The sequence below is a fragment of the Erinaceus europaeus genome, chromosome 16 (genome assembly GCF_950295315.1).
Source record: "Erinaceus europaeus chromosome 16, mEriEur2.1, whole genome shotgun sequence".
NCBI lineage: Eukaryota > Metazoa > Chordata > Mammalia > Eulipotyphla > Erinaceidae > Erinaceus > Erinaceus europaeus.
In genome coordinates this window covers 3,329,938-3,344,890 of record NC_080177.1, presented here as the reverse complement: position 1 = coordinate 3,344,890, position 14,953 = coordinate 3,329,938, and the positions used below count along the sequence as shown (strand labels likewise).

Sequence of the window (14,953 nt, the reverse complement as noted above, 5' to 3'; positions counted from 1 at the left end):
CACACTCACACACTCACACATTCACACACACACTCACACACACACTCACACACACACTCACAGTCTCACACACACTCACACACACACTCACTCACACACACACTCACACATACACACACTCTCACACACACACACACACACTCACACACTCTCACACACACTCACACACAGTCACACACACACATTCACACACTCACACACACACACACTCACACTCACATTCACACACACACTCACACACTCTCACACACACAGACTCACACACACACAGACTCACACACACACACACTCTCACACACAGACACACACTCACACACTCTCACACACACACACACACACACACACACACACACTCACACACACATTCACACACACAGTCACACACACACACACACACACTCACACACACACACACACTTTATTACTGGACAGAGTCAGAGGAAATTGAGGGGAGGGGGAGATAGAGAGGGAAAGAGCCAGGGAGACCCCTGCAGCCCTGTTCACCACCCATAAAGCTCCCCCTGCAGGTGTGGGGACCAGGGGCTTGAACCTGGGTCCTTGCGCACCGTAGTGTGTGTGCTTCACCAGGCACACCACTGCCTAGCCCTCAGTTTCGATTCTCTTAGTCGTTACTGACAGCTCTAGGAAGTTAGTCAATTTTACTGGAATCAACCTTTTACTGGATTTAGACTTTGGGCAGGTAAGTAATGTTTTTGGGAAAGAGACCGTCTAGAAACAATAGTTCCACAGTAATCAACGCGACTCTGGAGACTTCTCACAGTCTATGTTCTTAGACGATCTTGCCGACCGTGTCTTGCACTGGCGCCCACAGAGCAGGCAGCAGGCAGCTGACATTCAGAAAACCCTCTCATCCCAACAGAACACAGTATCTGTCAGAACCACGGCATCTCCTCAGAACAGAAGACCCTAAGTACAAGTCTTGTAGGTCTTACAATACTCATGAGAATTCTTAAAGCCAGATGGCACTGTGATGCGAGTTCTCTGGTGACCCAGATACATGAGTGCAGAAAGTCGAGGGCTGCAGGACTCCTGCAGTGTTCACTGGACTCCAGCCACTCACTCCCCGCGCCCAGTGGGGGCCGCTCAGCCTACAGTGTGCTGTTAGCAGAACCCCGACAGTCGCCAGGCTGCTCCTGCATGACTCAGGTAAAGCGGCCCAGGAAGTGCCTGTCACACAGGGCAAGAGCAGCACGTCCGCGTGGATGGCCAGCGGGAACTCAGCCCCAGGGGGAGCCTTCAACGCATCACGCCGGGCAGAGACACTGCTGCGCACGAGGCAAGCAAAACCAGCCCCATAAAGAAATACTGCAGAACTGGCTTCTACAGCCTCTCTTTTTTGGTGTTTATTTTTATCATTTATTGATCAGAGAGAAATTGAGGTGGCAGGAGGGGGGGAGACAAAGAGAGAGGAAGAGAGAGGGAGAGAGAGACTGAGACCTGCACAACTGTTTAACCAGCAGCAAAGCTTTGCCCCTGCAGGTGGGACCTGGGATTCGAACCAGGGTCCTAGTGCATTATAATATACACTCAACTGCGTGCACCACTGCCTGCAGGGCCCCCAGAACTTACCCCCCACAAGCTGGAGCATTGTAATCTTTTAAGTGTTTTTTTCAATATTTTATTTATTGGATAGAAATAAATTGAGATAAAAATTGAGAGGGGAGGGGGAGATAGGGAAGGAAAGAGACAGATACCCGCAGGCCTGCTTCCCTGATTGTGAAGCTTTCCTCCTGCAGGTGGGGACTAGGGACTTGAACCCAGGTCCTTGTACAGTATAACACGTGCACTCCACTGGGTGCACCACCACCCAGCCCCTGGAACTTCCTTTTTTTTTAAAAAAAATTATTTTCCCTTTTGTTGCTCCTTTTATTATTATTGTTGTTGTAGTTATTGTTATTGATGTCATTGTTGGATAGGACAGAGAGAAATGGAGAGAGAAGTGTAAGACAGCGGGGGGGGGGAGAGAAAGACAGACACCTGCAGACCTGCTTCACCGCCTGTGAAGCGACTCCCCTGCAGGTGGGGAGCCGGGGGCTCAAACCAGGATCCTTATGCCCGTCCTTGTGCTTCGCATCACAAGTACTTAACCTGCTGCGCTACCACCCGCCTCCTGGAACTCCCTTTTAAAGCGCACTATTCTGGTCACTGTGCTGGCTCTCCTGTCGAATGCACAGCTTTCTGTTCATTTATTCTTCTTATTCATACATTATTTTATTTTATTTTATTTTTTTAGTTTGAGACATTCAAACAATTTTCCCCCTCATATTAATTACTGATTGATGAGACCGCAACAGGAATTTACGTCAACACCATTCCCACCACCAAAAGTTTTAAAACACCAAAGTGAGGTGACTAACTTTTTAAATTTTTAATTAAAGTACTGAAAATCAGATTCTTGGCACAGTGTTGCGATGAAGGCAGAAACTATGAAGGAGCCATGTTGTCGCTTTCCGGCAGGACCCAGGACACACTGCACCGGTGGGGGCTCTGGGAGCAAGGGGTACTGCTGCTGCACTGCCTCTGTCTCTCTCTCTCCCTCCCTTCCCCCTCTCCCTCTCTGTTTATATCAAATGAAGAGCTGAACAGAAAAGCCGCCAGGGCTAGGGCCACTGCATGCGTGTATGGTCCTGGACCTCCCCCCCAAGTTGATAAAAGTGATTAGCAGAAATTGTAATTCACAGCATCTGTTTGCCTCACACAGAGTAAGTGAGTGAGGCTCCTGCAGACAGACTACTTACTTTATCTACACAGTCATCAAAAAACGCCAGGCTGGCATCTTTGTCGCTGACAAAGGAGCACTCCTCAATGAAGCGGATGAACATCTGTGTCTTGGTCATCAGGCTATAGAACTTCTGATGGGTTCGGTCTCGGCTTCTCAGGAAAGCTGTTCAACACAGATTCTTAACGTCAAGATACACAGTCTCCTTTACAGCGGCACAGACGATCTGAGCGAGGGGAACTCAATCAGTCCGGCCTTCAAGACCTGCTGTGGCCCTGCACCCCCGCCCCCGCCCCCAGCAGAGGAAGAGCGGGTGCTTCGGCGGAGAGGGGCCGGGCAGAGGCGGCAGGGGAGAGGCCCCTGAAGCCCACCTCTGAAGTCCCCATCTGGAACGAGCTGTTTCCCCTTCACTACCGGTGGGCCTCTCTTGCACGAAGTCTCCCTCCACACACACAGCCGCACACGTACCGACACACACGCGCGCACACACACACACATACACACACGCGCGCATGCACGCGCGCACGTGCACTCACACACGCACTCACACACACACACACACACACTCACACACACGCACGCACGCGCAGTCACACACACACACATATGCACACACGCACACACACACACTCATGCACGCGCGCACACACACACACACGCACTTGCACACGCACTCACACACACTCACACACACGCACAGTCACACGCACTCACACACATATGCACACACGCACACACACACTCATGCATGCACATGCACGCACACACACTCACACACACACACACATATGCACACACGCACTTCTATCACAGCAGAAGCACCATCCCCTGCGGCATCTGTGCTGCTCGTGTCCTGCCTCCTCGAGCCCTGCCCAGCCTCAGAGACTTTACACAACTGTCCTCTCTGGCTCAGGCTCTCCTCTGCCTCACTTCTGCTCAGCCTTTTGATCCAGGCTCAGACGGGATTTCCTCAGAAGGGTCTCCGGTGGCGAACTACCACATTCACCTCCATCCTTTTCTCCCTGCTTATCTTCTCTTCTCTTCCTGTGACCAAGTATTCTCCACATACTGCCACACACCTGCCATTTGGAAGTGGCTCAGTGGGTGCTTACTCAATGAATTTCTCCTTCAGTAGTAAATACTGAAAAAGAAAAGGGGGGAAAAAAAGCCAAAACAATAAACGGGGGCTGAGGAGTGGTGCACCTGGGTGAGTGCATGTGTTTCCATGAACAAGGGCCCGGGTTCAAGCCCCTGCCATTCCCACCTGCAGGGTGGAAGCTTCATGAGTGGTGAAGCAGGGATGCTGCTGCCTCTCTCTCCCCTTCCCTGTCTCTCCACTTGCTCTCAACTTCTGTCTTTCTTCAAACTAAATCATATAAAAAATAGATGTATAGCTATACAATAATGAGGTCAGACTCCCAGGCTCCCCCTTCCTTTCTGACTCTGAGGCACGGGCAGGAACTAATGTTCATATAAAGCACACTGAAATGCCATGAGCCGTGTGTGTGTGTGTGTGTGTGTGTGTGAGTGTGTGTGTGAGTGTCCAGCCAACACAGCCTGGAGCCCTGAACGCTGCATTTCCTGCAACACAGCAGAGGGCAAGGCTGTGGCTCAGGAAGTTCTGTGCCTTCCAGAGCCGCTTCTGCACGAGAAGAGACGGAGCACACGAAGCCTACAGGAACGGGTGCCGACAGTCACGCTCACAAATCCCGCAAACAGGTGTGGGCTCTGCTGCGCCGGCCGTCGGCGAGTGAACGGGAAGGCAAATGTACAGCGCGCCTGTCTCACCTTGAAGGGCAAAGAGAGAGCTGGCATCCGTGGCCGTCTCGGATGGTGCCTGCATGATTGGCCGCAGGTAGGATCTGTACCCTTTCAGAATAGAGGCCATGAAAACCAGGAACGCCTCTTGGATTTCCAAGTCTATCATGTGCAACTTCTTCCCGGAGTTGAAATCATAGTCATTCATAGCTGGGTCCATCAGCCCGTCTTCTCTGGGCCTGTGCTGCACTGTGAGGAGACAAGGGCGTCAGTTTTCCCCAGACCGTCGAAACTAACGTTCACGGTGGTGTGATGTCACGTCAACTTGTGGCAAATATGAGTTGAGTCAAAATGCCGTGCGGCACAAAGTCTCTTATTCTCTGCATCAATTAAATCCCAGTGAGGCTGAAAAAACCTGTTTTGCTGCATCCTCCAAGAGGGTTCAAGTGACCTCAACTCTAATTCTATAATACAGTGCCATGTTATGTTAGCCAGAACACTTTGCTATGTTATAGTCGACTTTCTGCTGAGAACATTTTATTTAAATGAAACAAAAGAAATTGTTGATGCTCATCTTTCTGAAGACAGGCTCATGCTCTGAATTAACTGTACAAGTTTCCATCACTAGGTGGGACAAAGGGCTCCATGCAACACTCCTACCTTCCCCACTTCAAGAAAGGGATGGGGGGGGGGGCAGGGGGAAATCAAAGGAGACACAACAAAAATTCAAGCATCTCCAGGAAGGAAAGAAATCAAAATGTGATGAATAACTGCCCTTGAGGAGCCCAGTGCTTAATCGAGTGGGCTCAGGGGACATCTCCACCCACCACGGGACACACAGAAATAGCAAACAATTTGTTTATTTATCTTGGGTAGAGATAGAAGTGAAGGGGAAGAGGAAGATATGTGTGTGTGTGTGTGTGTGTGTGTGTGTGTGTGTATAACAGAGAGAGAGAGATGAAGTACTGTTTCATAGCTCGTGAAGCTTCTCCCTGCAAGTGGGGACTGGGGGCTTGAACCTGGGTCCTTGTGCACGGTAACGTCTGTACCTGGCCTGAATACCGTGCAATTTGATGGGGATGCTGTGAAAGGGACCCTGTCACTCCTGCAACACTCCTTCCAGAGACAGGTGAGCTGCACATGTCACGAGGAGACTTGGGCAAACCCATGTCATGGAAACTAAGAAGCAAACTAAGTGTGCCCTTCACGACGGTCACGGAAATGAAGGGAAAACAGAGGGTCTGTTTAGAGACAAGGGGACTACAGAGCCTTGAACCCCAGCACAGCACCTGCTCTAGAAATGGGCTGTTCTGCTGGGGCGGACACTCTTCGGATGAGTACTGGGTCCTGAGCCCCATCTGAGGAGCAGGACGGGAGCAGTGCTCGGGGCCAATTTCCTGGCTTCCTTGTTTTAAGGAATGAGTGTAGCCATGCAGGAGAAAACCCCTTCCCTCGCAGCTCATGAGCTCTCAAAGGGCCAGAGCAAAGTAGCTGGTGGCTGCTTCGAAGTTCGGCAACTTTAAAACACGAGGCACAATGACTCCTTTCGGAGAAGGCACTAGCGACCCTTCTTACAGTGGGGAGACGGCGGTGTGCACATGTGCTGTTGTGACAGGGGCAGTGTCGGGTCTCCCGGTGAGGGCCTGGAGAGCAGGGGCACTAGTGAGGACACGGGCCCGGGGCAGGTCTAGTGCTGAGCCCTGGCTTCACCCTAGTCAACTGGTGAGTCTCTGTGCTTCCCTCAGCCTTATGGCCCTCACGGTGGTAAGCCCAAGAGGACGCGTGTGAAGGTGCTAGAGAGTATCTCACAGTCCTCCAACACTAGCCCTACTTACAAGTCTGGAGCTGCAAACAGCAGCCGGGGACGGGGCCTGTGGTGGAGCACAGAGCTTAAAGGCCTGAGGTAAAACCGTCCAGCAGTGGAAGAATGTGGAGATGCAGTTATGGCTGAGCATCAGTGTGAGAGCAGTGCGCTCTGCTCTCTCTCTCTCTCTCTCTCTCTCTCTCTCTCTCTCTCTCTCTCACTTTCTCTCAGTAATAAAAACATAAAAAAATTCTGCCCCAGGAGTCGGGTGGTGGCGCAGCAGGTTAAGCGCATGTGGTGCAAAGCGCAAGGACCGGCGTGAGGATCCCGGTTTGAGCCCCCGGCTCCCCACCTGCAGGGGAGTCGCTTCACAGGCGGTGAAGCAGGTCTGCAGGTGTCTGTCTTTCTCTCCCCCTCTCTGTCTCCCCTCCTCTCTCGATTTCTCTCTTCTATCCAACGACAGCAACAATAACAACAACAATAGTAACCACAACAATGATAAACAACAAGGGCAACAAAAGGGGAAAAAACAGTCTCCAGGAGCAGTGGATTCGTGGTGCAGGCACCGAGCCCCGGCAATAACTCTGGAGGCAAAAAAAAAAAAAAAAAAAAAAAAAAATCTGCCCTTCAGTAAAAGCTGGACAGGCTAGTTCACTAATTTTAATATTAAAACGGGGCTACAAAAGCTGCTAGGTTTCTCAGTTATTAAAAAAAATGTAGGTGCTTTTACAAATCAATTAACTAGGTAGCTTAGATTATGGGGCAGGAGAGACAGCACAATGGTTATGCAAACAGACTGCCAGGCCTGGAGCTCCAAATCCCCAGGTTCAATCCCCCGCACCACAGTGAGTCAGAGCTGAGCAGTGCTCTGACAACATAAGTAAGTAAATAAATAAATAAAATAAAGTAAAAGAAAACAAAATCAATAAATTAAGTACCATTATGTCCAGATTGTATTTGCTCTGCAGGTTAACATTGTATTTGAGGTCATTTTTCCATACACAGTCATTCGTTCACTTGTTACTGCTGACTTAACTAGTTGTGAGATTCACTTTGTAAATCCTGACTCTTTCTTCATCTACTTCCACCTGCACAAAGGTCCTTTAAACCCTCAAGAATGTAGGCACCTCCTAAAACTCCTTCCACTTAATACGTTTGTAAGAAACGCAAATATTGCTATACCCTTCCTGACCATATTCCATACAGTTAGTATTCAACTCTGAACCCTGAATGACCCATCATTATAAATACCAAGAAGATCAGGTTAAGAAATAAAAGTTTAATTCTTCTGATAAGTCATTCTAGACCTGTCAAGAGATATTCTTATATAATCTTTCTTAAGAAACATATTCCACATCCTAATCGATTTTCAAAGCTACTAATTTCCTAGTAGTTCTGGCAAACATCTATCTGCCAGTTATTTGAAGCACAGCATTTTGATCCACTGAGGTGAAAAGCACATGGCCTTCCCTTCACCCCACTGAAATCACCAGCATTTTACAATGTAAAACATCTGTCTTTTATTTTCAAAGCTGACTCTATTCTATGTAAAAGTGAAAGCATTACTTTGTCCATGGTATACCAATAATGGTAAAATTAAAGAGAACCACCTAGCCCCCTCTTTTTTTGCATTTTATTATTCTACGGTAATCCATGAAAAGATTCATATAATTTCTATTTTAAGATACATTGTTCAGCATTCAGCTTCTAACAAATTCTGCTTCGATGCTCACTTGCATTTAAGATGATGCAAATGCTTTGGCTCATAGAAACATCACCTTCTTACAGACAAGGCAAAACAATCGGAATCCTTTTCTCATTCTCAGATTAAATTACTTCCTTTAACAAAGTTATCCACTTACATTTTGCCAATTGCTGGTGCAAATTATTAAGTGTGTTCATTAGATTTTTACATGGCTTCTTTGGAAGTATCTTCCAGGCTACATTTTTCTTGTCACCAGTCCTGAGATTAAATAACAATTATAACATGTTATTTATTTATTTTTGGGGGGGAGGAGGAGAGTTAAGTATACAGCTGTTAAAACTCAAGAAAGGGAAAACACCCTTCCGGCTCGTGCGCTCTGCTCCGAGGAGGAACAAGGTCGTTAAGACCGGGGCTCGGTGAGGCGCCGCCGTTTCCTCCGCTCTGGGTCTCTGTGTGTTTTGTTTCGCAGAGCTCCTGACAGCGCTATGCTGGGGCAGAGCACTGGGGCTCACGACATCTGTGGTCCTGGTCCGCAGCAGCCTCTATGAGGAGGGCCCAGGGGAGAATCTGACACTTTCCAAGGAAAACAAATGGCGGCTATTACTTATGACGACTGTTTACTTTGGATCCGGATTTGCTGCACCTTTCTTCATGGTGAGACGCCAGCTGCTTAAGAAATAAGGACTTAGTTCATCTGTGAAACAGATATGAAGAGGAACATTTCAAGAAATCTTGTCTCTAAAAAAACCGAACTCAGCATAATAAAAGTGTTTGTAAATAAAATGGCATGAACCCTCGATGCCTCGGAAATATCAAACTGAAAAAAAAAAAGGGAAAACACAATAGACAAGATATAAAACACAAGCCAGGTGAAATTCACTAGGAGGAAAATGCTCTGGAGTAAGTCGGGTCCTGAACAGTCATCCTAATTCACACACTGCAGAATTTAAATAGAGCTTAACATTTTGTTGCTATAGTAAGTTTACTTGCACTGGAATCATGCCTTGTTCTACGGAGCTTAATGTGACGGCCGCTACTCTTCAGCCCAGACTGAAGAGCTGTGGACACCGGAGGCTGACAGAACCTTACTACCCGGAGGCCTCTCTCTCTCTCAGATGTCTTCAATAAGCTTAATCACACAGAGCTTAGTGAGGTACTACTTTGTAACATATAGTAGCTTCTTCGATTTCTAAAAGTATCAAAATCATTTCCTTAGGAAGAGAGATGACTTGTAATACTCATCTACTTGAATAGGGAGTAACATCGCAAACTCCTTTCGTAACTCCAAGGGAGGATATCTGCTTGAAGGGGAGCTCTGTGCATCTAAGATAAATTCCTGTAATTTCCTAAATCACAACATAGCTGCTTGTTTATTCTCTTTAGCATTTTTTATTGGTGATTTAATAATGATTGACAAGATTGTGGGATAAGAGGGGTATAATTCACACAGTTCCCACCACCAGAGTTCCACATCCCCTCCCTTCCACTGGGAGTTTCGCTATTCTTTATCCCTCTGGGAGTATTCTTTTGGTGGAACAGAAGGTGGGAGGTCTGGCTTCTGTAACTGCTTCTCCGCTGGACATGGGCATTGACATTTAACTATACATGTGACAAGAGAAAAAAAAAAAAGAGTGGTGATAAACTAACAAAAAAACTCGTGGAACTTTGTTAGGTCTTGCTGACTACATTCTTTATTTACTACATCTTCCTGCTATTTCAAAAGCTAGGATAATAAGCAGAAAACTTGAAAACACAAAGCAAAAGAAGACGTAAAACCAACCACGTCCTCCTGCTTAAAGACAACACCACAGCACAGGTGTGTAGTGGGACTCGCTGGCCATCATTTCCCTCAGTGTCCCCTAAATGTTCCACAGAACAAAAAAGGGCAAATATCATTGGGAAAACTAATCAAAGCGGGGGGTGGGGGGGGATGATGGGCAAGTTGGAGCTGACAGAGGAGAATGAAGCACAGATGGGGCAGGGTCAAACTGCAGACGTCCTGCTGGGAGGAAGGTCTTATTTCATTAAGAATGTGACCAGGAAGAAAAAGGGGGAAACAAACAAACAAACAAACAAACACAAAAACAAAACTGACCAGGAGCCTGGGCTCCTGAGGATCATCAGAACACAATCTGGCAAGACTGTTTTCAAATCCATTTTTATCGATACAACTTTGCAACCCAAGGGGTCGGGTGGCAGCTCCCCAGGCAGAGGGCAAGCTTGGTGACGCGACACTCCCTCGAGGGTCCCTCGTCATGAATTCAAGGTGTGTGCCGCCCTGCTGTGCTGGCCATGAGTACTGTCCGGGCAAGGAATGGACTTGGCTTTTTATTTCAGGGACAGCAGAAAGGGGCACCTGTCACCTGTCTGTGGCATCAGTGAATGAGCCACACTGGTCGTCCTCTTGGGACACTTAGCTACTGTTATTTTCTTGTCTAACTGAATCCCTTTGCCTCCACTCTAAAGCGGGGCTGGGCAGGAGCGCTGACTCTGGTGCCTCGGTCTGAATCTCTGATGGTCTTCTCCCAGGTGTCCCGCCCCTGAGCAGCTTAGTGGCAGAAGTAAGTGGTTCAGAGTCAGAAAGTGACGATCTCAAAAGCCTCCGGCAGTCTAACATATGTACCTTCGGATGAACACTTACTTAAAAACCTAAGCCCAGGGGCCGGGTGGTGGCGCACCTGGTTGAGCGCATGCATTACAATGCTCAAGGGCCCGGGTTCAAACCCCCAGTCCCCACCAGCAGGAGGAAAGCTTTGTGAGTGGTGAAGCAGTGCTGCAGGTGTCTCTCTGTCTCTCTCCCTCTCTATCACCCTCTTGATTTCTGGCTGTCTCTGTCCAATAAATAAAGATAATAAAAAAATTTTTTAAAAAACCCAATCCCTGGCTTCCTCCTCTGTCGGAGGCCAATAAAAACGAAGGGTTACCCTGTAGTGGGGGCAGGGGAGTGTGCTCCCTGGAGGGGTGGGGCCCCAGGTTTGATGCCCAGCACTACAGGTGACGGAGTGGTACTCTGGTCTCTCTCACAACATACATTCACCTCTCAGAAAGAAGAAACACAACCTCACAAGAATGAAGAACGAGTCGACTTAGGCTGCGCACACAGCTTCACGCCCAGGACGCACCAGATATTAATTTCCCTTTGTCGGCAAGGGAAGAGGAAACCAGAAATTCCATAGCCATTTGTTTTCCTTTCACATTCCAGGTTGAGGTTTCTGAAATCCTGGGTGGAAAAAAGCTGAAAGCTGGCAGTTGACTGGTCTCCCCCTTCTCTGGGCTTGGAAAGGTGACTTTCAGGGAGGGCACCCCGCCCATGAGAAAGGGGACACACGGAGCGCCCTCACTTACAGCAGCCTCAAGAGTCAGTGTCAAAACACAAAGGCAAGTAAGGAACTCTTTCAAGAAACTGAGAATAGACAGAGAGAGAGAGAGTGATTTATTGCTGTAATAAGCAGAGCACATACGTATCCATCTAGCATTCTTTTTTTTTTTTTTTTAAAGAACTTATTTATTCATGAGAGAGATAGGAGAAGAGAAAGAACCAGATATCATTCTGGTACATGTACTGCCGGGGATTGGACCTGGGACCTCATGGTTAAGAATCCAATGCTTTATCCACTGTGCTACCTACCGGACCACCCATCTATCATTCTTAATATCAAATTTAAAAATATGCATATGCATCACTGCTAACAGTTATCGGCAATCGTGGGGGCTGGGGTCTGCGTGACCACGTTACCAGTGGCCCCTTATTTCTGGAAAGAAAAGTGAGCTGCCCACAGCACTGCTCCACTGCTCATGAAGCTTCCCTGCAAGGGTGGGAGCTGGGGACTTGAACCTGCACATTGGACTAAGAGTGCTCTGTCAGGGGAGCCACCACCCAGTCCTCAGAGACACTAGAGGTAGATGCAAGAACTAGTGGTGAATTGTACACACACACATACACACACACACACACACACACACACACACACACCTCAGTGTGCCACTATATTCCTAAGGCCTTTTAATATTTTAAACCAATGTAATCTAATTTTGAACATAAATGACTCTTCCTGGTAGAGAGTCAGGTGTTCCTGGGAAAAAAATCTTTTGCTTCTGAATTGCGTATGTACAATGGTTTTTATAGGGTTGGATGGCCATGCATAAGATTTGCGTGCCTTAAATTCCAGAGCCCCGGGTTCAGTCAGCGGGTCTACCAAAAACCAGAACTGAGCACTGCTCTGGTCAAAAAATAAAAACACAATAGGGGTTAGGCAGTGGCGTACCCGGTTGAGAGCACACGTCACCATGCACAAGGACCGAAGTTCAAGGCCCCGGTCCCTGCCTGCAGGGGGGAAGCTTCATTATCAGTGAAGCAGGGCTACAGGTGTCTCTCTCTATCCCCTCCTTCCCTTTCAATGTCCTTGTCTCTATAAATAAGTGAAAGATAAAATGTCAAAAATAAGTAAACATCCTTTTCTTCTGTCATCACCTGGGCTTCCCTGCTCCAGGCTGGCTTCTGCAGACAGAGAAGGGAGCAGAGCACAGCCAGGAGCTTCCTCCAGTGAGGTGAGAGCCGCTGGGCAAGTCAGCACACCACCTGAGTGATCGCTTTGCTCCACCTCCCCTACTGCCCCAAATGGCTCTTACACACAAAAAATAGATCTCCTATTTTCCTGCTTAGTCTTTCTCAAAATGAAATATGTTTGTTGTTGCTTATTTTTATTACTGTTGCCACTGTGGCTTCCCTGTGACAGGCTGATTTTTTTTCAGAGACACAGACAGACAGACAGAGAGACCAGGGCACCGAGACACCCCAGTGCTGCCGTACTCCCACACGTCATGGTGCCCCAGAGCGCCAGCTCCCCAAGCCCTGGCAGCGTGTGCTTTTTATGATATACTTCGCTTTGTTTTGCTCTGCACTAGGCTTGTCTAAAGGCAGCTGATGCTTGGAATACAAGAAGAGCAGAGTCACTTACTGAGAAATGGTGTTGGTATCTAGGTCAACACAGCTGACGTCTGGCGGAGGGTCATAGAGATCGAAGTACCTGGAGTCAATCCCCACGATGAACGGGCACGGAGCACTCAGGACATCTGCCAACGCCAGTGGGCAGAGGGGGACGTAGGGGCACGGCCAGTGGAAGGGGAAGATCATCTTGGGAGACGGAGACAGGACAGCACTCAGCTGTGTGACACTGACACGTGACTTATCCGTGCACACACACACGACACATCATTACGTTTCTCCCTTTCTATCTTTATTGGATCAGACAGACAGAAACTGAGAGGAAGAGAGACACCTGCAGACCCGCTTCAGCGCTCGTGAAGCTTCCCCCCAGCCGGTGGGGAGTGGGAGCCAGAAGTCAGGGGCGCCAGTCACCTTTTAGACAGAGCTGCTGTCTAAGGACTGACAGTGAGTGAAGGAACTGTCATGGAGTTAACAGGTGGAAAGATAAAATCTTTTCCCCCAACAGAAAGATATATCCCTCTTGGAATTTGAGACAGGCTTTGAATGCTTTAGAGCCACTGAGTAAGTTGCAATTCCATGCGGCTGGCTGCCAGCAGGCCCAGCACGCTGCCACTCACAGACACCAAGGCTTCCGTCACACTGGTCAGCACGGAGGGCCGCAGGGAGTGGACGAGGATCTTGTGCTCAGTGACCGCAAACACCAGCAGCGTCACAGCATTCTCAGGACCCAGATTCTGAAGTAGTGTTGAAAACTTGCCACCGCTGTCAATCCAAAAAGTACACTTGTGGTTAAGAACAAATCCAAGTGTCTTGTCATCTGAAGTGCCAGAAAGGACCGTGCCCCGGCCCTGAGTGTAAAGGGTCAGCTGTGCCGATGGAGGGAGGTGCTGGCTGTCTCCACAACACTCTCAGGAGGCCTGAAGAGGTTCAGATCATTTCATCCACCTGCATCTTATTCAAGATGGAAAAATGCAATCTCACCTGGTTTTCATCTCAAAAGGTTAGCTGAGTGGTGGCATAGCCAGCAGACAGCACGTGCTACAGTGTTCAAGGACCCAGGTTCAAGCCCCTGGTCCCCAGCTTCAGGAGGGAAGCTTTTATGAGCAGTGAAGCAGGGCTGCAGGTTCTCTCTGTCTCTCTCCCTCTCTATCTCCCCCACCCCTTTGGATTTCTGTCTCTGTCATAAATAAAGAAATGGGTATACTTTGTAGACAATGCCCAAGTAAAGAGCCCAATTTATAACAGGGATGATTTGGTTGAAAGCAAATCACTTAATGGGAGTTTTCTTTTAACATGGGCCAGAAACACTACTTGGCCTTCAGACCCGCCTCCTGACTGGTAAACACACACAGTCGAACTGGGATTTGCAGGCAGATCGCCTTTACTACTGTAATGACAACAGCAACATCGAAGCGCGTGCTGTGAAGCGACAGAGCGTCCGATCTACAACACATGCAAAGCTTAACAGCCAAAGTTTGACATTTGTATGGTAACAAAACACTGGATTGTATGGTGAAACAGTGCTGCAGGGTCTCTCCCTCTCCCTCTCCTCCCCTCCCCCTTTCCCTTTCTATCTCTCCCTCCCCTCTCAATTTCTCTCTGCCCCATCCAGTAAATAAAGTATTTTTTTTTAATTTTGGATTGACAAAGTTAAACAATTTAGAGACAATCAATATTTCATCTGTGTAATGCCAAGTCAATGATTCCACTGAATTAAAATAGAACAATAACTGCAATAATATGTTATTCTTATATGAGCATACATATTTTAAAATAAATTTTAGCAAAAATAATAGTAAGAGTCTCTTGGAGAAAAAGAAAACACATGTCTATCAAAAGACTTCTTTGCAACTGATAGCAGCATTATTAATAGTGCCCTAAAGAGATGCAACCCAAATTTAGATCAACAGATGAGTAGGTTAATAAAATATTGTATATTTGTAAGAAATAAAAAGGAAAGAGGAACGGTGTACTGATACGTGCAAAAACATGGGTGAA

General features: G+C 47.8%; 1 protein-coding gene across 3 annotated transcripts in view; it reads right to left on the bottom strand.

The window, feature by feature from the left end:
* Positions 1 to 14,953, bottom strand: part of DENND4A (DENN domain containing 4A) — a 109,835-nt gene that overhangs the window by 39,585 nt on the left and 55,297 nt on the right. For all 3 annotated transcript variants that reach the window (XM_060174291.1, XM_060174292.1, XM_060174293.1), the window contains 5 exons: positions 13,573 to 13,717; positions 12,966 to 13,141; positions 8,165 to 8,265; positions 4,529 to 4,747; positions 2,760 to 2,905 (listed from right to left, as the gene is read on the bottom strand). In XM_060174291.1, coding sequence (XP_060030274.1) covers positions 2,760 to 2,905; positions 4,529 to 4,747; positions 8,165 to 8,265; positions 12,966 to 13,141; positions 13,573 to 13,717 — 787 coding nt within the window. The remainder of the gene's footprint in view (positions 1 to 2,759; positions 2,906 to 4,528; positions 4,748 to 8,164; positions 8,266 to 12,965; positions 13,142 to 13,572; positions 13,718 to 14,953) is intronic.